The 27041-nt window shown below is 39.8% G+C and overlaps 1 protein-coding gene across 1 annotated transcript in view; it reads right to left on the bottom strand.

The window, feature by feature from the left end:
* The window catches only part of Myo3a (myosin IIIA), a 227060-nt gene that overhangs the window by 48080 nt on the left and 151939 nt on the right, over positions 1–27041 (bottom strand). The window contains exons 20-28 of the mRNA XM_060387450.1: positions 25248–25401; positions 22937–23025; positions 17473–17602; positions 15769–15848; positions 15355–15432; positions 12600–12805; positions 6974–7085; positions 4383–4545; positions 2749–2872 (exon numbers count right to left, since the gene is read on the bottom strand). Coding sequence (XP_060243433.1) covers positions 2749–2872; positions 4383–4545; positions 6974–7085; positions 12600–12805; positions 15355–15432; positions 15769–15848; positions 17473–17602; positions 22937–23025; positions 25248–25401 — 1136 coding nt within the window. The remainder of the gene's footprint in view (positions 1–2748; positions 2873–4382; positions 4546–6973; positions 7086–12599; positions 12806–15354; positions 15433–15768; positions 15849–17472; positions 17603–22936; positions 23026–25247; positions 25402–27041) is intronic.

A 27041-nucleotide genomic window follows, 5' to 3' on the forward strand; every position in this document is an offset into this window, starting at 1 on the left:
TTCTATCATTTCATTCACTGTTTTAAGCATTTCCTTTCTAAAGGCCATAAACTGTTTGGCTGCAGCTTCCTCTATTTCTTTACGGATGGCAATATTCTGTTTGAGTTTATCTTCCTCTATGTCTTTACGAATCTTATTTGTTTCCTCTGTTATCATCTTCATGAGCATACTTGTTAGGTCATCTTCTTGGATTTCAGTTATGGTGGGGTGTCCAGGGCTACTTGCCTCTGGGTAACTGGGTTCTGGAGATGCCATATTGCTCTGTCTTTTGTTGCTTGAGCTTTTATGCTGGCCTGTACCCATTGTGTTATCTTAGGTGTTTGGGGTTATTTTCTGGTGGTTCCTGGGGATCCTGTGGTGGAGAGAATCCCCTTTGCAGAAAGCTGGTTTTTCCTGAAGGATGTCTTCTCAGCTTTTTGGGTATAGCCTCTTGATGGCTGGTGTTTTTTCAGGAGTTGCTCACCTCAGGGATATAGACCTGAGTGGTAACTGTGGTCTTTGTTAGTTGAGAGGGTTCTCCTCTCACCCAGGGAAGTCCTGAGGGCAGCTGCCCTATTTCTGGGTTTCTTGTTGCAAATTTAATGATCAGCTGCTGTGACCCAGTTGGACATCAGGCGCGCCTCAACTGTTTGTGCTTGTGTCTGGAGCACAGCTGAGTGCTGGCGCCTCGGCCCCACTAGACTGCTAGACTTTTTCTAGGGAAGGATTGGGTGATTTAGATCAGTACAGTTTCCTTCCTTCCCCGTGGATTCTCTGGAGACACGGACTCCCAGTGTCTTTTTTTGCCCTGGTGCACACTGCTCAGTGTCCGCCAGCTGGCTGGCCGCAGAAACTGCCTGTGCCTGGAGCACAGCTGTGTGATGGCGGCTCAGTCTCTGCCAGCTGTCTGGTGCGCAGAAACTGCCTGTGTCTGCCTTTGCGGCTTTTGGGAGCCTGAGTGGCTCCCTAAGCTGGGTAATTTTCCGGGGACCTTTTCAGGTTGGGGGTGAGCTGAGTGCTCTGAGATCAGACCCGCCGTTTCTATCTCCGGCGGCGAATCAGGCACGCAGACAGGCAGGGCTCTGTGCCGGAACCTGGGTCCCTGGCTCTGGCTCCGGGCTGGCTCCTGGGGTGCCCGTGGAACCCGCCCGAGTCTTTTCCAGGGGATGTCTGGGTGACCTAAGGCCGGTCCCAATCGTTTCCTGTACCCTGGGGTTATCTCTCGACTGAAAATTCCAGTCTCTGCTAGTGTGGTGCCCACGGTTCAGTCTGGGACCAGAGACACTGGCTTGTGGCTCTGGGCTGGGGCTGGGGCTGGCGGCCGGCAGCCAAGCGTCTGGCGGAACCGGGATCTCTTCCGCGGTTTAGCCGGGTGAGTTAAAAGCTGATTGAATCCCCCACCGTGGGGTATCCTCTCACCTGGGAAACACAATGACTGTGTTTTATGGCCGAGAGTTCTGATTGCTGGTCACTGTGCTGATCCTGCTGTGCTGCTGCTCAGAATGAGAGTCCTCCCGGCTCTGCCATCTTGCCCCTCCTCCTTATTTTTTTTTTGAGGCAAGGCAAATCACTGAATCTGGAGCTTACTGGTTCAGCAAGCTGACTTGTCAGTCAGTTGGCTTCATTTCTTAGTGCTGAGATTATACAGCTGGCTTTTTGTGTGCATGGTAGAGATTTTAACTCAGGTTTTTATGCTTTAATGGCTAGCACTTTACTTCTGCATTTTTCTATCTATATCTATATCTATATCTATATCTATATCTATCTATCTATCTATCTATCTATCTATCTATCTATCTATCTATGTATCTATCTATAATCTCTATCTAGTCTATCATCTTTCTAATCTGTCTAAATCTTTATATGATTTATAAAAACATATAACTGCATATTAATGGAGTACTATGTGGTTTTTATACATTGACATAAATCCAATCAGATTAATCCTACTCATCTCCTCAAACATATCAGTTTTTGATGGTGAAATTTATCTGTAGCAATAAAGACAGAATTCTCTACACTTTGCTCCTCCATGCTCTTTATATAGGTAAATGACAGTTTTCCTCTCTCTACGACTGAGGATTGAACTCAGGGCACCAGGTAAGTGCTTCACCATGACATTCAATATATATATATATATATATATATATATATATATATATATATATATATATATCAGAGCCAGCCAATCCTTCTAGCAATTTGTTGATCATATTCTTTTTGATGATGCTGTCAGTCATTGGAGGATAAGGACTTTTATTTCTTTCATTTCTTTATCTCCATTACCTATCTTAAAGTCTACAGAATAAGTAAATTCTTGTGGCCCTGCTAATAGGCTCTTTGAAACATGCATAGAAAGATTCAGGGGAGGAAGAAAAAGTAGCAGGTGATTGTTACTTAGGGTTGATGGTGTATTGGCTGCTATGCCACAGGAATAAAGGAGAGGGCTCAGAAGCATTTAGATGGGGATGGAGATGTGATTGTGGGTGTCAAAAGGATTATCATCAAGGGACACCCAGGCCTTAAGGTAGAATTGCCAGAGACCTGCTCCTTAGAAGCTGAGGTGTTGGGAGCCTTCTGGGAATGAACGTGTGACCATCTGCATTAGATGCCCATGAACTCCCAAGCAGCCAAAGGGGCTGTGTGTTTGCTGGTGTTTGACATATCAGTATCAGGAACCCAGACAGGAACAACAAAGACTGGGAACATTATTCCAAGAACTTGAAACACCTTGTTGACAAAATAGTTTTAGAAAGAGCATTATTGTACCGTCTAGTTTTAAAGTTTTTCTTGTAGTCAAATTCCTGCTCATGAGTCTGAATGTTCATGACTGCTGCATTTTTCACATTAGCAGTTTCTTTGCCTTGTTTTTTCATGAGGTGTCTTCTTGCAGCTGAAACACATAAGGAACAGAGTAGTGGTTATCACAAGAAAGGAAAGATTATTAAGTGAATGCAAACTGGTAATTCTGACTTCCATTGTCACAGAGGAAAATGAAAATAAAGATGACAAATAGATCAGTTTACAAAAAATGGGGCTCATTAACAAGACAATTTTAGATATAAACTGCAGTGATGGAATTGTTATGGAACTACAGTGGCAGATATTGAGAACGTGAAGGGCAGCATGCTCCTTTGCTAGAAATTATCTCCTTTTTGCTGTGCTCAGGTCTTCGTAGGTAAGTCCTTACTTATCCACATTATAGTAGGGGCATTTTCACCACTCACCCTGGAGTCATAGATATTTTAGAATACCATTTTCAAAGTTTCACTTTATTTTAGAAAGGTAACATGGAGTAGTTATAGATCCAGTAATATTTCCCTGTCAGGAGAGCTTCTCAAAGAAAAACTCAGGCCCATTTCTTCACAACAGTGGACTAGTCCAACAACTTGGATTGAACAAGTCTCAGTTCTTATCAGGAAATGTTAACTGACAAATGAGTTATGAAACTCAGATTTTAATTAGAGCTTTATGCAATTCATGTAATATAATATCTAGAGAAGAATTTGATAGAACTCAATTCAGAATTGAGGATGAGATCCCAAAGTACTTTAATGTCTTGGGGACAAATTAACAGTTTGAAGTTCCAAAAAAGAGATGATGACCCATTATTGACTGATGGAACTGGGAATATAACATGGGTTATATAACAGTTATCTATCATGTTCACCATGTGAATGTTCTTCAGAATGTGGCTGTGTATGTCAGTGAGCTAAAAATCAATCTAGTGAGCCTAGGCTAGCAGTTAAAATGAAACAATATATCAGAAGTGAAATGTCAAAATGAAAGTAAAGTACATTTTTCATTATGGCAATTTAGTCATTTTTTTAAAAAATACTGTGGCAAGTCATCCTAGACATGATTTAAATTTACATATGATTTTAAAGGCAAAAATAGCAAAATCCAAAGTCTATTGATATATTTTAATAGAAATTTGCTAGGTTTGGTCCTATTTATCACTTTCATGAGTTAATACAGAGACATGGATACCTTTTAACAAAATAAAATTTAATTAAATTGTCAAAAATGATGACAATTTTAACCTTTGGAATAGAGTAGGAGAAATCTTATTGTGTAATGAGCTATTGTATTTTAATATGATCCTTGAGCCTGTAATTAATCCAATCATTTGCCACATCAAGCAGGATTGGTCAATTGTGTTTCATTAATCTTTTACAGGAAACTCAAAACCTTAAATTATTTAATTTAAAATAAAACACTTATTCAAATATTAAAAGTGTCAATCACTGTAACAATCTCATTTAGAGTAAATAAGGGAATAGACACGAAAGTCATGAGAAGATTGGAGGTCTGTCCATAGGAAGTACTATAATATTTGATTTATGATCATATATAAATATGAAATGAAGGTTTTTACATTGCAAGATCTTCTTGGTGATTACCTAACTGTATTATTAAAGCACTGTCTTTCCTCTTCTGCTGTAGCTTTTTGTATCTTCTTGAGCCCAAGAATGCTCTGACACAGGCTTGAATCAAAACAAGCTTGTCAATAGCTTCCTTTCTCATTAGATTCAAATGTTCCACGTGGTAATACTTAAGAAACACCTTAAGAGAATTAAAAGAAAGTACAGTGAGATCATGGCACACAGATACACAGTGGTCATGTATGATGTGAGAACAGATTGCATGTTGAACCTGTTCAGGTTGTGGAAGCCCTATTTGCTTTTGAGCTTTGCTGTCAGTTAGATTTTGATGTTTAAAGAAAACTTGTCTTTGAATAAGAAGCAAAAAATAGACCTACCTACTCTGGGGTCTTTTGAATCTGATAATAAGAATGGGGGATTCTGAGCTCTTTCTAGCAAATGTTTAGCATCATATATTCTGGGTTAAGCACACTTTAGTGCTTAAAACATTTTAGAGACAATGTTCTTTCCCAAATTTAAAAATCATACAAATCTATCTGTAAATTAAAGGGCAGTTTATTCACTAAATATTCATTCATCAAAATATTCTTAAGAACTTACTGCATTTCTTTATCTGATGACTATAAAAAGGTAAATATAGCAAGGGCCTCTCAAAGCATTGTCAGTGGGAAAAATAAGGCAGAGAGAGGGTCCCATCAGAATCAGCAACTTTCTCAGTAAACTAAACATGGGCTGACTTCAGATCATTCAAAAGTTAACTTGAACTTGGGCAAGGCAGGAGCCTTAAGACCAAAGGCACATGTAAGATTTTTATTTTTAGCCTCACCCTTAAGTGATACCTTAAGGTAATGCCTTTCTTTTTTTAATATAAATTCATCAACAGAGGTCACCTCAAAGAGGTCATTGTGCCCTTTAAGAAAATTACTTAAAATCAAATAATATAGCTGAGCCATAAGATATGGTAATCTTGACTACAGAATTCTCTCAGCATGCCATTGAATGTAGGAGCCTGGAACTTCAAGCAAACAGCTGGGCATTATGGATTTTGATTGAATTCAATTTTAATTTCTACAGGACTCTAGATGTTAATATATTTAGTTCATTCTGTTGTTGACAATTCATTTAAAATTCAATGTGTTTAAAAAGGTCATCATTTTTGCATAGCATTAGAAATGTTCTTATATTAAACACTTTTATCCATGTTAATGAGTTGGAAAGGTGAAGTGGAAAAATACAAATAGCTTTAAAATGCTACTTAAATATCATGCAGAACTGGCAGGCAAAGGGTCTTTTTACAGGTTAAAACTCCATTTGAAGTTACACATGCATTTCTGACCATAAATGATGATGTTTTAGCCTAACAGAGTTCATCTTTGTGAGCATTTTATAGAAAATGGTTTGAATAAAAAATATATCCTCTGAGCACTTTGAATTCTTATCAAATATCAAAGTTTTAATGAGTGTAAGGCAGGTGTTCAGAAAATCCCTCAGATTGTTATGTGATAATTATGAATAATAATAATATAATAAATAATATAATAATATATACTATAATAATAATAGTAATAATCATGAAATTCTCTCTTCTCTTCCTATTCCCAGGACACAATATTCAGATTTTTATTTTGTTTTGCTAATGAAAGTGTTTGTTTTGGTCCTAATAGGGTGGCTGAGAATAGTTATTCTTGAATGGTCAGTCTGTGAATATTTCTTTACTCTAGCTTTATCCTTTCCTCTATCCTGTCTTGGGGAATATCTGATAAACTTCCAAGACATTTTTAGAATGAAGTGGGACTTAAGATGCTATAATGACATGTGCAAGGTCCAATGTATCTTTTTTTCCAAACAGCTGCCTGTTTGCCTTCCATAGTCAAGACGATGTTTTTCTTTTTTTAGAAAAGCAGTTCCAACACTCCAGGCTTCCAAAGTTAACAATATAGGCACCAGTACTCAAGATGATGCTAAATATTTTACTTAAGATAAATTTCAAGTCTACAATAGAAATCAAGTAAGAATTTAGCTAAAAAGAAGAGAAGCAGGAATTTCATTCTGATCTTTATACTAGCTTGCTTTCTGACTGTTTGTAAGTGATAAAATAAATAAAATGACGGCTGGGCATGGCAGTGAGTGCCTTTAATCTCAACCCTGGAGACAGAAGTAGGTGTGTCTCCTTGAGCTCAAGGGCAGCCTGGACTATGAAAGTGAGTTTCAGGCCAGTGAGACATTCACAGTAAGTCCCTGGTCCCTCTCACAGAAAAATACATCAGTTTGTTTTCGAACACGATTTGAAGTTAAGTATACTTACTGTCAGGGTCACTGGGGTTTTTCTTTTGAATAAATCTTTGAAATAAAAATTTACACATTGTGTGCATCAGGTTTGCCTGTGGGCGTGTCTGGGAAGCATGGCATAAGAAGGTCTGGCCACTGTGGGCAGTATCATTCCTAGCAGGTGTTTTATCTTCCTTAGGGAAGGCCTTATGAATTAAAAGTTTCACCCCCAGTTTTATATGTTCTCTAAAACATTCATAATAGTTTCAACCATAGTAAACTGTTACTAATCCTACAAATCTAGTCATCATTTCCCCACCAAAATGACATGAAAACAGTACTTTTGTTTTTCCAAGAGCCCAGTTATCAAGACCAGCCTTTTCCAAAATGGCAGCACAGGTGTCTGGGCTCACTGGGGGCTCTTCAGTCCATTTGTAGCAGAGAACATAGTACCTGAAAATGACAACAATGGCTGGTTGGTTTATGCAGCAGTCCAACACCTCAGCTGTGGTAGCCACGTTACGTTGTTACGTTGTCACGTTGAAGGGGCGAGACTACCAGATTTAATGCTTGGCTTTCTTAGATATCCCCCAACAACGGCAAGGTGAAACTGCTCCAGACAGACATCTAGAGCCCCCTGTGGTATCACTCCTCCCGGTTCTACTCATAAACGTCATGTACAGGAAATCTTCTGTTACTCATGAACGCATGAAAATAAAACGTTTATGATCTATGTGCTCAGATTACTAGAAAATAAAGTTGAAAGCCTGCAGAAGTTAAACCACTTTGAAGGCGAATATTTAGTAAATGAGAGAATTCGGTTCAATGCTGAGTGTGACTTTAAAGCAGGAGCTTTGTGATGGCTAAGCTGCATTGTCAACCTGAGACACCTGAGAAGAGAGAAACGTAGTTGAAGGACTGCCTGGATCAGGTTTGCATATGGGCATGTCTAGGGGGGCATTTTCTTGATTGCTAACCAATTTAAGAAAGCCACTGTGACTGGTGTCATCCTAGGTAGGGTCCTGGCGGTATAAGAAGGCTAGTTAACATGCACCTGGGAACAAGTCAGTAAACACTGGTCTTCTGTTGGTTCGTCCTTCAAGCTCTCCCTTGGGTTCCTGCCTTGGCCTTCCTCAATGATGGACTATAACCTGTAAGCTAAAATAAACCCTTTCTTCCTGAAGTTGATTTTTGTCAGTGTTTTGTCACAGTAACAGGAAGCAAACTAGAACCTATTATACTATTCTGCCATCAGCGAATTGTGTTTAGGGGATTGTGAGCCAAATGACTGTGCAAAGATTTCACTATGAGATGCAGTTGGTGTTTCTGGATCTTAGGATAGGGTTTATTTGAAAACAAAACAAAACAAAACAAAACAAAACAAAACAAAACAAAACAAAACAGTAAAAACCTCTGTGCTAAGTTTTGAGCTTACATGTCTCCGATGAGCCATGTGTTAAAGACCTGTTCTGTGAAGCAGCTTTTGGAAGACTGTAGGACTCCTAAGAGGTGTCATAGTGGGAGGTCTTCAGGTTACTGGGATGTGCCCTTAAAGAGGTAATTGCGACCCCATCCCCCTCCTTTTTCTTTTGTCTTTACTTCCTGGCTTCCACAGGGAACTGGCTTTATTCAAACATTTTAGTGTGATATGCCATCATAGGTCCAAAGTCATGGCGCCAACCAATGGACTGGAAGCCCGACTCAATCTTTTTTGTTTTTATGATAAATTCTAAGGTCAAATTTTATTTCTACAAAAAGACAATTAAATAATATAAAACACATTGAAGGCCTATTATTGAGTCAGCTTCAAGTAGAGCTTGACTCTGGAAAGGCTTTGAGTCCAGAGGGAGGAGAAAGGCCATCTTGGTCCTGGGCTGCCCCCGCAGCTGCTCTGAGGAAGAGGCAGCTGGTTACGAAGCAGAGGTCACTAAGGCTGATCCCGCTAACGGTGGTGGCCTGCTGCGCTGAAGAGTGGGAGCTCCGTGGCACATCCTGGCAGAGCTCAGGGGTGGAGAAGCTTGAAATTTCAGAAGGATATTCTGGCTTTTGCTTTGCCTGTGATGAGCAGCCGGCCTACCACAGCTGCAGGGAGGTCTTCTCACTGACAGCCTTACGAGCCTTTCTGGAGAGAAACTCATCACACGGGCATGGTCGTCTCTGCTGGCTCTTAAGGCTGTTAGTGATACGCTCTGTGGGGTCTGCCCGTTGAGTCTAGTTCTGTGGAAATACTTTGCTAGAATTTTATGTAAAAGCAGCTTCCCTTTGCATGGACTTTATTTTTAGGGGTGTTGTTGATACTGTTTATAAAATTACTGTTTAGTAATTTTTAAAAGGTCATTACTAAGGCAGCATGAGGGGGACTTGAGCCATTACCCACAGGCAGTGTGGCACAGGAGAAGAGCTGCCGGTACTGCTGCCTTCAATATTACTAATATCACTCAGAATAAGGCAGTTTTAAAACTGTGTCTCCATAGCTCCTAGCATGGTGGTTGGCATATATATACCATATTTGTGATGTTTACGTAGAATAAGGTAAAAAGACCAATTATTAGATACTGACTTATTGATTTATTTAGTGATTTACATAAAGTCATGCTTGTACTGTTATTGCCAAGCATGACTCCAGGACTCAGAAGGACTCAGAGGAAGAGCTGAAGCAACAGTTATTACCCTTAGCAACCTGACCACAAAGGCTTATATCTGTCATATGCCTTTAAAAAACAAAGGTTCCCCAAACTAAACTGCTGTATACATTTCACTTCTGGAAAAAGTTCCCCCTGATTGCTTGACACACTTTGTGGTTTTATAATATAAAATGCAAATTGGATTTGGAGTGAAGCCTTTCAAGGTCTTGGGTTTGGTCCCCTGCTAAATATGTCCTGTCTCGTCCACTCTCGTTGGTGTCAGAGTGTTTACTCCAGAGATACTCTTGCAATGGTATTTATATTAACATTGATGAAAGGTCTACTCTCCTTATAAATCATGAAAGCATGATAATAAATCAAATTTTAATTTTAACCTGAAAACTTCTTTAGATCTAATATCTAATATTTTTAGATTATGTACTTTCATGTACAAAACTGAGTATTTATCTACTGGTTAAGTAAAAATTTTAATATTTTAAGATTTCTTATTTATATACAAATTTGGGACTAAGCTACAGAAAGTAGCTCAATTCAACTCGATTTCTGAACTCTAATATTTAAATCTATAAAGTTGGCCTTAAACTTTTATGGAAATGCATATATTTATGAAATATATAATCTAGAATAAAAATGTAATTTTAATATATATCATGAAAAAGTGGTAGGGTGTTCTTGATTTCAGGGCATTCTAAGAAAAACTGCCTTCATTTTTCTTTTTGGATTTTTTAAAGAAAAAAAGTTATGAATTGCTGAAAAGCAATAGTGTCATGGGAAAGAGTTCTCATTGTGTTGACTGTCGCTTAGACATTGCTATGGGCTGGGTAGGAAGTACCCCCCAGAGGCACAGGGTTGAAGGCTGGTTCTGTGCTGTTGTAGTGGTGCTGCCAATAGGTAAGCAGGTCACAAAGGTCACCTTTGCCGTGGGGTGGCTGGTGACTGTCGGTAGCTGGGAGCTCATTGGAGGAAGTAGCTGCTTGAAGGTATAGAGGCTCCCGCTTGCACCCACCTGCACCCGAAGAGTGCAGCATTCCTGTCTCTTACTCCCCCCCATTGTCTTTCTCTTAGTCTCCCTCTACTTCATGGCTGCCACAAGGGCAGCAGCTTTCTTCCATCCTACCTTCCTACCATGAAATTTCTACCTTGCCACAGGTCTAAAAGGAGCACAGCCAGCTGATCATGGAGTGAAATCACTGAAGCCGTGAGCCCAAGCAAATGTCTCCTTTACCAAGTTGCTTCTCTCGGGCGACAGACTACAGTTACACAGGAAAAAGAAAGCATGCTGCAGCTTTCCTCTTTTTCCTTTTCCTCCTCCTCCTCTTCTTCTTCCTCTTCATTTTGGTGTAGACAATCAGAATTTGTTGAACAATCAAAATCAAAGCTTTGTTTTATTCTTAATATTTCTTTACATACTTTGAAAAAGAAGACTGGAGAGTTTATAGATAGAAAATTCTCTAAACATTAAAAATTCCTGAAAATTGCTTTATGTCTAAAACTTGAAATTTCTTTAGATATAATGATGACTAGAAATGACAGGATTGACAGCTATCAGAAACATGGACATTTAAAATATTAAATGTTTAAAATATTGAACCTTATCATCACCACTAATACATTATTTAAAATATATTTACTACATAAAATTAATTTAACAATGATTCTAAGTGTTTAGAACTCTTTGTATTTAATGGATTCTTTTTTAAGTTAGAAAATGTTAAATTTATATATAAATTTAATTGACTTTCTATATCTTCCAAGTCTCCATAGACTTGACATTATTCAATTTGATCATTATAACCATTCTATCAGATGGTCATAGCAAACTTAGAAGGTGAAGAAAGTGAGATGGCACAGAGGACAGGGGTCTTAGCTGCTGGGATTTGGGTCTGGAGAGCATTGTTGTAGGCAATGTCCTGTGCGCTGTTTATGGGATGATTGGCAGCATCCCCACCTTCTACCCACTAAGTCGGAGAACCACCCTCTATAAGGCATGACATCCCCAGATGTCTCCAGCTACTGCTAAGCGTCTTTTGAGGGGCACCATCTTCCCATTTGAGAATTGTTGGTGTAGTTCCATGGCCACATAGCAAGTGGTAGCATTGGGCTGAAAACTCAGATCTCCCAGCTCTTCAATACAGGACCTTAGGCCCTTGACCTTCCGGCTTTTCTCATGCATCTTCTGCCATCACAGAGACCTTCCAGATCTTTCTATCTCCCCCTTCTTTTGTAAGAGTCCCTGCACTCTGCCCAAAGTTTGGCTATGAGTCTCAGCATTTGCTTTGATACCCTGCTGGGTAAAGCCTTTCAGAGGCCCTCTGTGGTAGGCTCCTGTTCTGTTCCCTGTTTTCTTCCTTTTCTGATCTCTATCCCATTTGCATTTCTGAATGAGGATGGAGCATCTTACCTGGGTCTTCCTTCTTGCTTAGTTTCTTTAGGTGTACAGAGTTTAATATGTTTATCATATATTATATGTCTAATATCCACTTACAAGTGAGTATATACCATGCGTGTCTTTCTGTTTCTGGGATACCTCACTCAGGATGATCTTTTTTAGTTCTATACATTTGTCTGCAAATTTCATGATTTCCTTGTTTTTAATAGCTGAGTAGTAGTCCATTGTGTAAATGTACCACAATTTCTGTATCCATTCATCAGTTGAGGGACATCTGGGTTATTTCTAGAGTACAGGAACTCCACAAAGAGAACAACAGAACCAAAAAATCTGGGCCCAGGGGTCTTTTCTGAGACTGATATGCCAACCAAGGACCTTTCATGGTGATAACCTAGAACCCCTGCACAGATGTAGCCCATGGCAGTTCAGTCTCCAAGTGGCTTCCTTAGTAGGGGGAACAGGGACTGTCTCTGACATGTACTCAGTGGCTGGCTCTTTAACCATCCCCTTCTGAGTGGGGAGCAGCCTTGCCAGGCCACAAAGGAAGAGAATGCAGCCAGTCCTGATGAGACCTGATAAGCTCGGGTCAGATGGAAGGGGAGGAGGTCCTCCTATCAGTGGACTTGGGAGGGACATGAGAGGAGATGAGAGAGGGAGGGTAGGATTGGGAGGGAATGAGGGAGAGAGAGGAGGCTACAGCTGAGATAAAAAGTAAATAAATTGTAATAAATAAAAAAATAAAGCAAACAAGTATTTAAAAAAAAAAAAAAAAAGAAAGAAAGAAACAGCGACCTCCCAGACCCAGCAGCTCCCTGGACTCAGTTAAGAACGGCTCATTCTCTGTCCTTTACAGACCTCCCAGACTATTTCATGTTCTATTGAAGACTTTTCAAAGTAGAAGCCGCACAGCAGAAACTTAAGGAATCCACGTACCTCTTTATAAAGTTAGCAAACAGTATCCGATGAGAGTAACCAAGCCTTCGAATTCTTGCTGTTTCCAAAATCCCTGTGCAACGCAGCTGTAGCAGAACTTTCTCTTTGTCATATTTTCTTGCCTGTCGCTCATTATTTGGCTTGATACAACGGACAAAATGAGGTTGTCCCACCACCATTTTAGATAACAAATCCATCAAGGAATACTATAACATACAACAAGAATCAATTTCATGGTATGACATTAAACAGTATGAGTGTGCAGGGCTTCATTTTTATTACAAGGTTCCAGTTTTAAAAATTAATGTTACAAATGGCTAATCACAGTAAGTGGAAAGAGACCTGATATAATGAAAAACAATTAAGTTAAAAATTACTAAAAATGGCAGATTCAGTGATTAAAATGCAGAGGCAATAGAGGCAAGGTTGCCTATGAAAAGTTTTCCTAAACACTTTTAAGGCAAAGTTAATTAAGTGATAAATTTATTTTTTTACATAATTTCTCTTTCCTTTGATATATATGCATATATACTCTCAAGCAAGCATCAAATTATAATATTGAGACATACAGTTTGATTAATTTACTTTCTATCCTAATTTCCTTGTCCTACTCTGTCTTTGTAGGCAGTTATAAGAAGCAAACACTTTAATCTCAGTGGAATCATCTAGTTTAAAATTAGGGCAGAGAAGTTAGTTTCATATAAAGGACACACATAAAAAGAATAAAAATGATATCCACTTAATTATTTTACTCTGTTACAGTTTACCATCTCATTGGTTTGAGGAGAATATTTTTACTGATAAAGATAAAACTGTATATGCTACCAATGATTTATGTCAATTAAGAATAATATATTAGGATTGAAAGAGTGCATTAAAAGTGGAACCTCAGCAGAATAATTATTTTCAAGAGTGGAATCAGAACTTCCTGGCAAAGTGGTGAACAGACACAGCCTGGAGGACTGAGCCTTTCTGTTAGAAATGCAGACATCTAGAGTCTCAGGGCCTGTGCAATCAAGCACTGGAGTTAGACACCTGATAAATCTGCGCATTTCACGCTTTCCTCTTGGGGACCAGCTCAGATGTCATCTTCCCAAACAGCTGCATCTGCCACTCTGGAACCCTTTCATTACACTATCTGTGAGTCATCATTTCTTTAGTCATACAAACATCTGCCAGGCTCTGGGCATCCAAAGGTGACAATGCCTGCTAGCTCTCTGAGCAAATTAGGCACTTGGATCTTTTTAGGATTAAGGCATATTTACCCTCCTTCATTCTTGTCAGCAGAATTAAAAATAGCTTGAGAACATGTTACACACTGCATGGAATTATCCCATGAATTTTTACTTGAGCCTGTAGATTAAAATGATTTGGTTTAACACACACACACAGTGTTTGATGTTAACAACGGTGATATGATAATGGTGTGGACAATTCACTTAAAAAAGAAACTAATCTGGCTGTAAGTATACTTAGTGATTCACATGTGCTGTCTTGATGGCATAAAGGGACTTATCAGCAGGGGACACAGGCTGTAAGCACCTAAGTATACCAGGCAATACTCAAGTAGGATTCCATACAGCAGCTACCTTGAAGTTAGGGCTGTGAGAATACACATATTCTCGTATACACAAGTGTTCAGACAGTTTAAAAAAGCGGTTCAGGATTTCACTAGAGAAGTGCATAAATCCACTGGACACAAATCGTAAGTGCAATCTGATTGCATGTACATCTTCCATATTAACTGATATTATTAGTGATTTCCAAGTGTAGGTGGTATTTTCTCTATCATCCTGAATGGCTGGTTCAGAAGAGATAGTGAACACAGGAACTATCCTAACAGTGGTTATCTCAGGTTCTTCAACAAGCTGAGAGAAATATGTCCTTCCTTTGCTTTCTCCCATATTGTCCAGAAAAAGGCCACCTTGTCCCTTCGCCCTGGAGTGCTAATGTGTCTGGTAATCTCTGCCTTGCCCCAGTCCTCCTGTCTCCTGGTGAAGATATCAGCTTGTGTATGTGCAAGAAAATATGGGCTGAAGATCCATGCTCAACCTCCCCCATCCATCATTCTAAAACCATTCGGGGTATTAAAGTAAAAATTCTTTAAAAAAAAAACCATTTCTAGTGGGAGCACACTGGCAGTACAGACACATTTATGTATGTATGTATGTATGTACATGTACGTGTGTGCCTGTGTGTGTGGATTTAACTTTTTTTTTGCTATGTAATTGGCTGTCCTGGAACTCGCTCTGTAGACCAGGCTGGCCTGAAACTCATAGAGCTCTGCCCTCTAATTCCTGGGATTAAAGGCATGCACCACTCTGCCCATTTTGTTTTGGTTTTCTCTCTTCCTCTGTTTTTGTTTTTTTTTTTTTGAGACAGGGTCTCACTAGGGGTCATGGCTGTCACAGAACTTGCTATGTAGGCTAGGGTGGTTTTGAATTAAACAGAGATGCTCTCCTCTGCCTATCAAGTGCTGGGATTAAAGGTAAGTGCCACCATGTCCAATTTATATGAAAAAAATTTAATGAAGTTATTGAATTTTATTGTAATTTTCATGGGGTGCAATATTTCACGAGTGAAATATTAAAATAAACAAATCTACAAATGAAACTATGTGCTGGCATTCCCTGTGTCCAACGCAGTCAATGGGTACAATAAGTGCTTGCTCTTGTCAGTTGCCTCTTTGTTGTATCTGACTTATGTGGAATGAATAGTATCCCTAAATACAGCACAGCATAGTTTAACATCTTACTCTAAAATATGATGCGACTGTTTGCGTTCTCATGTTGGTGGTTTCGCAGGCATGGCGTGTGACTTCTCTAGTTTCACCCTAAGGAGACCAAAGGAGACAGTAAGTCCTTACCACGTTCTGCATACCGTGATCTACAAAGAGTACATGGTGTTCTCCATTAGTTTCTTTTAGTCTAGGTGTCTAAATGCACAAAGCCACAGACGCTATTGATACTTGTAATTTAGGGGCTGCTGTGTCAGTCCCATTGGCATGTTGACTGCTCTTGTGCAGACACGAGTGTTTCTGACTCTGGCCATATGTACTTTTTTATTTGGCAACAGTATAAAATTTAAAGATTAAAGAATTATGAATGTACAAAAAGGCATGATGTTTTAACTGCTCTCAGTTAAGCAACAATAATATACATATTCTTACCTTGGTCAGGTTTGTGGATTTTTCTGAATTCCTCATCTGATAGTTTATAATATTTTTAGTTTTAGAAAATGGCAGATTACCTATGGGAATGTAAATAAAATTAATTTAACTTTTAGATACTTAGTGGCTAGATAATTTCCCAATTTTTTAAAGTAGCCTGAGTGTAAGACTTGGTATTAAGCCTTGTTTACCTATTTATTCAAACAAGGATAAGGAATAATATGTGAAAATTTATAATAAATTTTTGTTTGTTTGTTTTTTAAGACAGGATTTCTCTGAGTAGCCCTGGCTGTCCTGGAACTCACTTTGTAGACCATACTGGCCTCAAACTCAGAGACACAGCTGCCTCTACTCCCTGAGTGCTGGGAGTATATGCACCAGCTATAATACAGCTGAGCTATAATAAATCTTTTTTCTGCTTTTGTTTTTGTCTCTTCCCCTTTTCTCCATCTTCTCTCTCCTGGTCCTCTTCCTTTTATTCCTCAGGATCTCTGAGAGGATCTTGCTATATGGTCCAGGATGACCTCACACTCACGACAATACTCCTATTTCAGCCTCCTGACTTCCAGGAGCACAGACATGTACTGCCATGCCCAGCTACCACAAACTCCAAACTACATACAAAAAGAAAATCAGCCTCCTAGTTTGACAAAATGGGAAAGGCAGACGAGACTGACAGATCTCTCAACTATGATGAGACATGGGCAGAGTGTGACGAAGGTGTCGTAAGTAATTTCTGAGATTTTCTTTAACTCAAGGTGGGCTTCACAGTGAGCCCCGCAATCACATGGGTTGCTTTTTTCTTTTAGCAAGTCAAGTGTGAGTGAAGTCAATATGATTTTTCAATGTTAACATTTAGGTGTGCACTCTGTACAATTCAAGGCAGTGAAATAGTTAATGCTGTAAAAGCCAGAAAGACTTAACCTTGAATCACAGCTGTTGTTCTTAGTTGAGTTGCTATTGGGACATATTATGTAGTTTGAATACATAAATAAGGCTTTTTTTTAAAGCATTTAAATGAAATGTAATCATATGCATGACTGGCAAAGAGTCCAGAACCAGACTTTTATAAATATGTTTAAGGATGTCAAAGCAATTCAAGGGAGGGAGAATAACGTTTTCAGCACATTGTGTTTGAACAATCAGAGAAGGGAAGGCTTTTGGGGAGAGAAGGAGATTACAGTGGTTGTGAGGAACACCATGTGTATGATTATGCTCACTATTGTTCATGAGAGCGCATATGTGGCGTCTCTGTATTTGTGAAAACAACACATTTTTGTCGTTTATACATCAATAAAACTACTAAAAACTTTACAGAACAATTTTAAGCTACAATATAAAGAACTCAAATCATGTATTTTCCCCCAATAAATAAAAGTGAGGACGTGCAAGGAGGAGAGGAGAAAGGGGTGGGATAGTATGAGCTTCTAAAGAGAGAGCTCATGAGCACCAGGGACCCCCTGCAGCTCCCCACTCCTCAGAACAGCAGGTTTGCTTTTGAGGAGAGTCAACTCTTACATGTTTTCTGGTGAGGATCTCAAAATACTTTTCTTTATAAAAGCATTGCTTCTTTATATTGATTTTTATGACTCCCTCAGATTAAGATAAGTGAATATTTAGTAAGTTGAAAAGATAAACAAACATGAAAAATTGTGGACTACTTGATTGGGCTTAGAGGAACTTTCCAGAAGTCAGTTGCCTTACCTGTTTTGGTCAGCGGGTGGTTGACGAGTTGCTGAATTACACTGTTTTCTGACGACCTCAGAAGCAACACGATATCCGTTGGGAGAGTGTCTCTGTTTTTAGCCAAGAACCCACTAGCACTATAGAGGACCTGTTGATACATAGTATTACGGAGATTGTTACAATCCCTGCCATCACTCATCCTCAAACCTTAATGAAAGCTCAGTCCTTACAGAACAACAGACATAGAAGATTCTGCATGCAATTACTTGCCATTAGGTCAGAAAAGCTCCTTTTCGTTATTTGAAGGGATGGGAAGCATAGAAGAGCCATCTCTGTTTCTCCCTGAAGATCTGTCAGCTCTGCTGACTTCAGTGTGATAGGTCTTACCTAACTTGGGGACTCTTCATAATAGGGGTATGTTTCTGGAACTTCTAAATATTTTCTAATGTATTTACTTTACGTGTGTGGGTGTTTTGCCTACATATATGTCTGCACAGCATGTACCTACAATGCCTGCAGAATAAGAGGGCAGCAGATCCCTTGGAACTGGAGTTACAGACAGTTGTGAGTTGCCATGTGGGTGCTGGGAATCAAACCAGGGTCCTATGGAATAGCAACCAGACCCACTTCTGTAGGCCTACTTTTAAATAATTTTAAGACTTTAAAAATATGAACATATGCCAAAGATTTCTGATGGAGTGAATCGTGTCCCTTCAGAACTTGTGTTAAAGATGTCTGAAGTTACACAGAGAACAGGCAGTGTGACAGACAGCTGGGAGGGGTGAATCTGTCTACAGGCCAGGAGGAGAGGCTTCATCAACAACCCACTCAGGGCACTTTGGTCTCATACTTTCAGCTTCTAGAACAATAATAAATTTCTCCTGTATGAGCATTCAGCCAGTACTCTTGTTTTGAACCATATAACACACTTTATTTTCTTTGAGTTTTTTTTATCACTTTATTCATTATATATCCCGATTGAAGCCCCCTCCCTCAACTCCTTCTAGTCCTGTCCTCCTTTCTTCTTCCCCCCATCCCCTTCCCAGGTCCACTGAAAGAGGGAGTCTTCCTCTCCAGCCATGGCCTAGCAAATCTCATCTGGACTGCCTGGTTCCTTTTTCTCTATGGTCTGGCAAGTCTGCATCACCAGGAACAAGTGATCAAAGAACAACAGTAGAGTTCATTACAGAGGCAGCCCCTGCTCCCCTTACTTGGGAACCCACATGGAGACTGAGCTGCCAATAGGCTACATCTGAGCAGGGGTCTAGGTCCTCTCCACGCATAATCCTTGGTTGGTGCATCAGTCTCTGCAGGAGATCTTTCCATCTTCTGATAACTTTTTCTATTTCTTTCTTCAGACACTTGAAGTTTTTTTTCATACAAGTCTTTAATTAGAGTTACACCAAGATACTTTTTTTTTTTTTTTTTGTGGCTATTGTGCAGGAAATTGTTTCCCTAATTTCTTTCTCGGCCCATTTCTCTTTTGTATACAGGAGGGCTATTGATTTTCCTGAGTTAATTTTGTATCTAGCCACTTTGATGAAGGTGTTTATCAGCTGTAGAAGTAGATTGAATTTTTGGGTTCACTAAGGTATACTATCATATCATCTTCAAATAGTGATACTTTGACTTCTTTTCGTATTTGAATCCCCCTGATCTCCTTTAGTTGTCTTATTGCTCTAGGTAGGACTTTAAGTACTATGTTGAAGAGATATGGAGAGAGTGGGCATCTTTTCTTTGTCCCTGATTTCAGTGGGATTGATTTAAGTTTTTCTCTGTTTACTTTGATGCTATAGGCTTGCTGTACATTGTCTTTGCTATGTTTAGGCAGGTGCCTTGTTTCCCTGATCTCTCCAATACTTTAAACATGAATGGGTGTTGGACTTTCTCAGATGCTTTTTCGGCATCTAATGAGATGATCATGTTTTTTTTTTTTTTCTCTTTCAGTCTGTTTATATGGTGGGTTACATTGATGGATTTCCATATATTGAACCACCCCTGCATACCTGGGATGAAGGCTACTTGGTCATAGTGGATGATATCTTTGATGTGTTCTTGGATTTGGTTTGCAAGTATTTTATTGAGTATTTTTGCGTCAATGTTCATAGGGAAATTGGTCTGAAATTCTCTTTCTTTGTTGAGTCTTCATGAGGTTTCAGTATAAAGGTGACTGTGGGTTCATAGAATGAGTTTGGTAATGTTCCTTCTGTTTCTATTTTGTGGAATAGTTTGAGGAATATTGGTGTTAGCTTTTCTTTGAAGGTTTGGTAGAATTCTGTGCTGAAACTATCTGGCTCCTGGGTCCTGGGAGACTTTTGGTGACTGTTTCTATTTCTTTAGTGGATATAGGACTATTTAATTTATTTACTCAATCTTGGTTCAGCTTTGGTTAATGGAACTGATCAAGAAAATTGTCCATTTTATTAAGATTTCCAAATTTTGTGGGATACAGGCTTTTGTAGTACGACCTAATGATTGTTTGGATTTCCTCAGTCTCTGTTGTTATGTCCCCCTTTTCATTTCTGACTTTGTTGATTTGGATACTATCTCTTTGCCTTTTAGTTAATTTCTTTAAGGTTTGTCTATCTTGTTAATTTTCTCAAAGAACCATCCTCATCTCCCAAGGGGCTCCCACTTTTGAGTCACCAGTTCCACCTCTTTTTGTAGTGCAAAAAATGTTTGGCTTCTTTTCCTCTTCCATCTCTCCACCACCTATTTGCTTACCGGGCACGGGCACGTTTGTTGTGCCATCCCTGTGAGGGCCAGGCACTACCCTCTATTTAAATTTCAATTCAACTGTCTGAATACACAAATGCTTCTTTGGCTTCCATCAGAAATCTATCAGCATCAGCAGTTTGATGATGTGCTTCTTATATTGAAGCAAAGAGTCGCTTTTTGACTCGGGATTTTTATTTATGGACTAAAATTTTAAGGCAAATTTTCAAAGTCAAAGCTTTGCTAGGAAATTATAATTGATTTTTAGTATAAAATTGCTATTTTTAAACTTTGCTGAGCATCATGGTTGAAAATGTGTTCTTCTGAGAAGTAGTTTGTGACAGAATCAACAAAATATAGTTTTGGAGGAATCCACCAGTATTATTATGCTAATAATTGTTTTAGCGTATCCTTGTATTGAAATGTCCAACATAATTTGGATACTTTTAGACCTCAGAGATGTTTATGGAAGCAGGTTTCAAAAGCAGTGGGGAGTTTTATGGAAGAAGTTAAAGTGGAGATGACTGGATCATTGTGAGTCGGTGATGGAGGTCCAGAGAAAGCCATTGCTTGGACATATTGCTTGATTAAAGACTGAATGATTTACACCAGGTTAAAGGTCTGAGAATAAGGTTACATGCTTAAGTTCAAAATTAAACCAGGCTCTTAGTTCATAGATGCTCTGTAGATGTGGCCAATGAGTCAAAAGATGACTGGTGACATTTATGCTTGAGTTCAAAGCTGTGATTAAACCTGAGCCAGCCCAACTCACCGTTAAGCAGCTTTCCTGACTTTCCTCCATCCTTCCTGACAGTAGCCATCCAGTGACACTGGACAGTGAACTTGAAACCCGAAGACTCAGCACCTCATTATGGAAAGTAGCGCCACATGGAGTTTGGCTGGGATGAAGGGACTCACTCTGATTTTAGTTGCTGTAACTGAATTCCAGGTTCTCAGGAACTTTTAACAAAAGAGGGTTTGTGTAGCTCAGTTGAGAAGGCTTGAAAGTGCACCTGCTTTGCCTCTGCAGAGAGGCTTCTTCCACTGCTGAGTGGTAAGACAGAGCAACTGAGGCAGGGAGAGCTGTGTTTGTTATATAGCCGTTCCTGAGATGACACATTATGCCACTAACCCAAGAATAGGAATCTACCACTCATAAGGGCAGAGCACCTCAAGACAGAATCACCAAACAATGGAGATGCCTGAAAAGACCACAGGAGTTCAGAGAGGGACACATCTGGACCCTAACAGGCAACACTTGTTTATCTGCACTCCTATCTTGTCCTACTGTGAAGCTATGGAAATGAAAATTTACAGGCAACAAAAGCAAGAATGAAATTTAAACTGACAGACATGGTGCCGTGAAATGTGTCTCCAAAACTTCTTCCCTTCTTGTTTTACTCTAAGAAACTGATATTTCAGATTAAGAAGTACAGTGAGGGAAAATATTCAGTCTTCTTTTTTTTTTTTTCCAGTAATGAAGCTAGTTCTGAGCGACGAAAGAGCTGTTACTCTGAAAGTAATTTGCTGGATCAATTTGCGTGGCTCTGAGTGTCCCTAGACCTAAGTGTGCATTGAGTAGTGCAGTAAACAGGGATGTTGGAGTCCTGGGTACCAGTGAAAGAAAAGTACCTGGGTAAAATGGTCACAGGCAATTTTTAATTGGTGATCAAAGCAGCCTTTATTTGGTAAATCAAACTCTAAGGATTAAGAACGGTTATAATGAAAATTACTTAGGGTGTATATATTTCTTGAAAAATTAAAAACATTTATGTGTATGTTGCCTGCATGTATGTCTGTGCACCATATATGTGCAGGGTCCACTGAGGCCAGAAGAGGAACTTCTTTGGAATTGGAGTTAAAGACAGTTGTTAGCTGCTGTGTGGGTGCTGGGAATTGAACCCTCTAGTCCTATGGAAGAGCAGCCAGTGCTTTTAACTGCTGAGCCTCTCTCCAGCCTCACAACTTAAAGGATATATTGCTAATGACAAAAGTCATTGGATATTCCCAGCCCATGGAAGGGGCTTAGTGGACAAAAATACAGGACTTCTCAGTTAGTTTGGTTTTCAATGATTTATTGTATTATACATGCTCTCTTGATTTTAATCTTCATACGTCAACAGTTATGGCATAGTTCTGAGGGGATGGCACATTGTTCTTCATGGAAGAGAAAGTGTCTCCTGGGTGTAAGACAGTATATCTTGTGTTTGACAGGTGTGCAGCTGTGTTTCAACCAATGTATGAAAGCTTCTCTAAATTCAAGACCATCCATTAGTTAGTGTCACACATCTGGGGCAGCTTTGCTTGCTGACTAGTTCCCTTAGTACTCTCTCTCTATCTCTATCTCTTTCTCATATGAAGAGCAGGGAGAGGCATTGGCTAAAGAGTGGAGTTGAGAAGAGAGGAAAAGAGAAAAAGAGGGAGAGGGAGGAAGAGAGAGGAGAGAAAAGGAGAGAGACTAAGAAAGAAAGTAACAGAAAGAGAGAGAGGGTGACAGAGAGGAAGAGAGAGAAGGGGGAAGAGAGGGACTGCCACTCCTTGAAAAAAAATGTAAGAGACAGATCTGGAAAAGACCCCAAACTATTGTTTAATAGAGTAAAATATATTTAATCACTGCCAGCTAGTCAGACTGAATGATCAGAAGAATTAGGACCAGATAGAGACAGGATACGGCCACCTCACTATCACTATATCCCAATAGTCTGGGGTCCCAATACTTCATTGACAAAATGATGGAGAAACAGTCACAGTTCCTATGAGTTCTTACTTTTCCTGCATAGTGGTGAATGCCAAAACTCAGCTCCATTCTCTTGGGTCTCCAGAAGTACTGTGATTTCAGGTTGTCTTCAAACTTTTCTGCAGAAGAAAATTGAACTCCAATATTAAGTGGACAGGAGATCCTCAAGTAAAATTGATGATCAGAAGTTAGTTTTTTCCACACAATGCATGCTAAACAGAGACAGTTTAATATACTGAATTCACCAAGATTTGGAATATTAATGGCAAAGCAACACCGTCAATCAAACGTTTCCCTCTGCATCATGGCTTAGAGCAGGTCTCCAGTGTCAGAATGGGTTAAAGTCACCTGGAGACCTGTGGAGCTGCAGGTGACTGGGCCTCACCCGGTGAACTCAGCGCTTGGTGGTCTCAGGTCCCTACCTTCAGGTACTGTGGATGCTGCTGGTGTGAAAGCCATATTGTGAAGCCCCGTGGTTGCCTTTTCTATTTGATTACGATGGGTTCATTAAGGCAGTCATATTTCTATGAGAATTTTAGCACATTAAGCACCTGCTGTGAAATTATTTCCCCCATGATTTTTTTCCTGTCTGGTGTCCAGGGGACAAACAACCATCATGTCAGGACAAACCAATGCCACACTTACCAAAAGTAAATGAGGAAAAAAAATGAATTTTTAAGTGCTTGCACGTATGTCAGGAATATCGCCACCATCAGGGAATAAGGCGTTCCACATTAAATTACCCCCCTTTCTATTTTAAGTTGGATACTTACATTTTAACTTCTTTCTTCCTGAGACAGGCTCTCATTATGCCTTGCTGTGTAGCCAAGGATAACCTTGAATATCTGACCCTTTAGCCTCCACCTCCTGACTGCTTGAATCAGAAGCATGCACCACCAAACCCAGTTTGCAAAGCACAAGACACCAAGCCCAGGGTTCTGTGCATGTTGGAGTGAGGTTACTCTTATTGCCAACTTGATTAGATCTGGAATCTACCATGAGACAGGCCTGTGGGTGGGTCTATGAGATTATTTTCTGGAAGGATACATTTAGGGGAGGAAACCCTCCTCCAGAGTAGGTAGTGCCTTCTGGCTGTGGCCCAGATGTAGAAAGGTCTGAAGGAGGAGCAGGCTGTCTGTTGGCTCCCTTCACTTCTTGCTCTTGAGCCCTGATCTTTCCCTTTGCTCTTGCTGCTGTTTTCTGGGACGTCAGCACAGCTTCTCTGGCCTTTTGACACGGGGAGGAGGCCAGGAACCCTCAGGAGAGACTCCAGGGGCTTCAGTGTGAGATTACAACTTCTGAGGTATCCAGCCTTGTGCGCTGTAAGCTAGCTACCAAGCCCTCAGCCTCTCTAGCATATAGACAGCCACTGTTGGGCTACTCAGACTGCATCATGCCAGACAACCTAATATACTCCCTTTTGTTATGTATCTTCACCCTGTAGAGTCTGTTCCTCTAGAGAACTCAGGTGCATTAAGCCAGTGCACCTTTTACCAGCTGGGTCACGTCTGTCCCCAGACTCAGACAATTTTGCTCTGATTGTAATAAAGTCTTGCTTTATCACTAACATCCAAAATCTGCATAAATTAGATATATTGATATACAATTTTCTTTATTGTGAAGACTGGGGAGCTGGCTTAGTGGGTGAGGTACTGAGGACCTGAGATCTGCTTCCTAGAGCCCACAAAAGCTGCGAGGGTGCCTGCTTGTAATCCCGGCTCTGGGCACATAGGTGGAGCTGGGAGCGTTCTGGTCAGCCAGTCTAGCTGAAACAGTGAGCTTCAGGCCCAGGGGGAGACCCTCCTCATAAACTAAGATGGACGGTAGTAGAACAAGACATCTGAGGTCAACCTCTGGCTTCAACATGTGCAAGCACAGAGGAGCAACGCCCTTCCCCTCCCCTATTGTGCATGCGGACACACACAGACACACACAGACACACACACGAAAAAATATTTTTTTTATTCACATTACTGATTTTTACATCTTTGCTTGTTATTTCCTTTTGCATTCTAGAGCTGTCTTTCTATTCTCCCCACCCATTTTTAACTTGGGGTTGGGTAATTTTTATGGTGGTTTATTATCCAAGATTTAGCATTTGAGTTTTTTCCATAAGGAAATCAGACATGTAATTTCCAATTTTGTTTAATCCATCACTAAGAATTTTACCCTGTTATAAACACAAGTCTAGGCATTAAGTCCAAAATCACTTATTGGAAACCAGATAGTGCAGGCTTTTTTGACAGCTGTTTTCTCCCAAATCATGAAAACAATTAAAAATCATCATAACTTTCCTTGTGCCTTCATAAGGCCATAGAGTCACGCCAGGCTTAGAACTCACCAATGAGGGTCTGATCAGTGGCCTTAGGAAATCTGCTTTCCTCATCAAGCAGGGACAATAAGCCCATTGGTTTCTGCAGAAACATGTCTAGGAGAGGCCGGTTGTCTTCATATTCAATAACTCTAGCATCCACATCCTCATTTAGGTATTCATTCTGTAATAGGTTATGATTCAAACAGAAAAAAAAAACCCACTTAAAACTGTGAATAATGTATAGGTGGATAGTAATTATCCAGATCCCTATTTTACATATAATGAATTACTATCTGTGGCATTGCCTTAGAAAGAGTGTATCAGTTTGTTTCTCCCTTTGCAGCACTCCTAGCTTATTAGAATCAGCACCGATTATACTCAGGAGACTAGTAAAAGGATTTCCAGTCTCTCAGAATTACAGAGGACTATGTTGTTAGTGGAAAGCAGCACGTCTGTCTCCCAGAATCTGCAGAACATGACTGAAGCAGACCTTAGGGTTATGCTTTCCCCATTGTTTCTCTAAGAACACTCACATGGTGCTCAGTGATTTCAGATACTGGTATAGCTGTTGGGGGCTGGGGTGGGATAACAGGAAACAATGAGAATGATCTGTATGTTCAGCATCAAGGACATGTAAGTCCTCATCTGGGCTCAGCTACATAACCCATTTTTAATTTTTTTTCTGATTCTCTAAGCATGTCTCTTCTCATCCATTAAACCAACTCACATATACGACATACTGATAATAATTTGTGAGTGTATAGTAAGATTTGTGAAATAACCAGGAGTCACTGACAATGAGTGCAGAAGCATGATGTGTGGACTAAAGATGCTTAGCCTAATACAAATACTTTTAAAAAGACAAAATTGAAGTCCTAAAGAAGTAAAAACCCTCAAAAATAGTTTACCCAGAATTAAAAAGGAAAACAATTTCTTGAAGTTCCACAGCCTTTGTTTTTGAAGGTAACCTTGAGGGAAGTCTGTAAATCTAGAATTATTTTACTGTTGGACACATTATGCTGACAGTATATAATAGCTGAAATCATAGCTGCAAAATTCAAAAGAATTTCAAAAGTTTTATATGGAAAGTGCATGAGGTTAAGTTCTCAACTAATGCAATTGTCATTTCTATTTGTTGGTGTCAAAACCTATAGCACACTTTTGTAGCAGGTCACACAGAGAGCAGAAGAGTAAGTTGGAAGACAATGGTTTCCTTCAGATACCTTTGTTATTATGGACTTCAGATAAACCATAGAGAAGAAATATTATTAGTTTAATCAGGGCTCATAAAACACTTATTGTAAAAACACACACACACACGCATACCCAAAACAACACACTGAATTCTTTAGAAAGATTATGGCAAAACGTTCAACTGTTTTTAAGCATATATGGACATAGAAAGCTCATCATCCTGAGTCGGTTCTTGATTCTGTCCAGCACATCAGAAACACATTTAAAGAAGAGAGTGAAAAGATACGTGAACTGCACTCAGCTCAAGTGGTGAGAATATGCACTCCTGCTCTGCTTTCATTGTCTAAATTCCCTTTAGAATACTGGAAGATGCTCCCAAAGGCTCAGGGACCATCATGAAAAGGGAGAGGAAAGGCTGTAAGAGGCAGAGGTTGGGAGGATGGAAGGAAGACAGTGTCTTCTGGACATAACAAGACCACTGCTCTCAAGAATGCAGAGCAAGATCAAGCCAGTTAACATTTGGCATAGAACATGGAAGAGCTCATGAGCCCCAATCCCCAACTGAGGAGCTATGGACAGTTGATTGCTTCTGAGAGAGGGCAAGTCAGTTTTCTTTAAGGGTATGGC

The sequence above is a fragment of the Meriones unguiculatus genome, chromosome 7, assembly GCF_030254825.1.
Source record: "Meriones unguiculatus strain TT.TT164.6M chromosome 7, Bangor_MerUng_6.1, whole genome shotgun sequence".
Lineage (NCBI taxonomy): Eukaryota > Metazoa > Chordata > Mammalia > Rodentia > Muridae > Meriones > Meriones unguiculatus.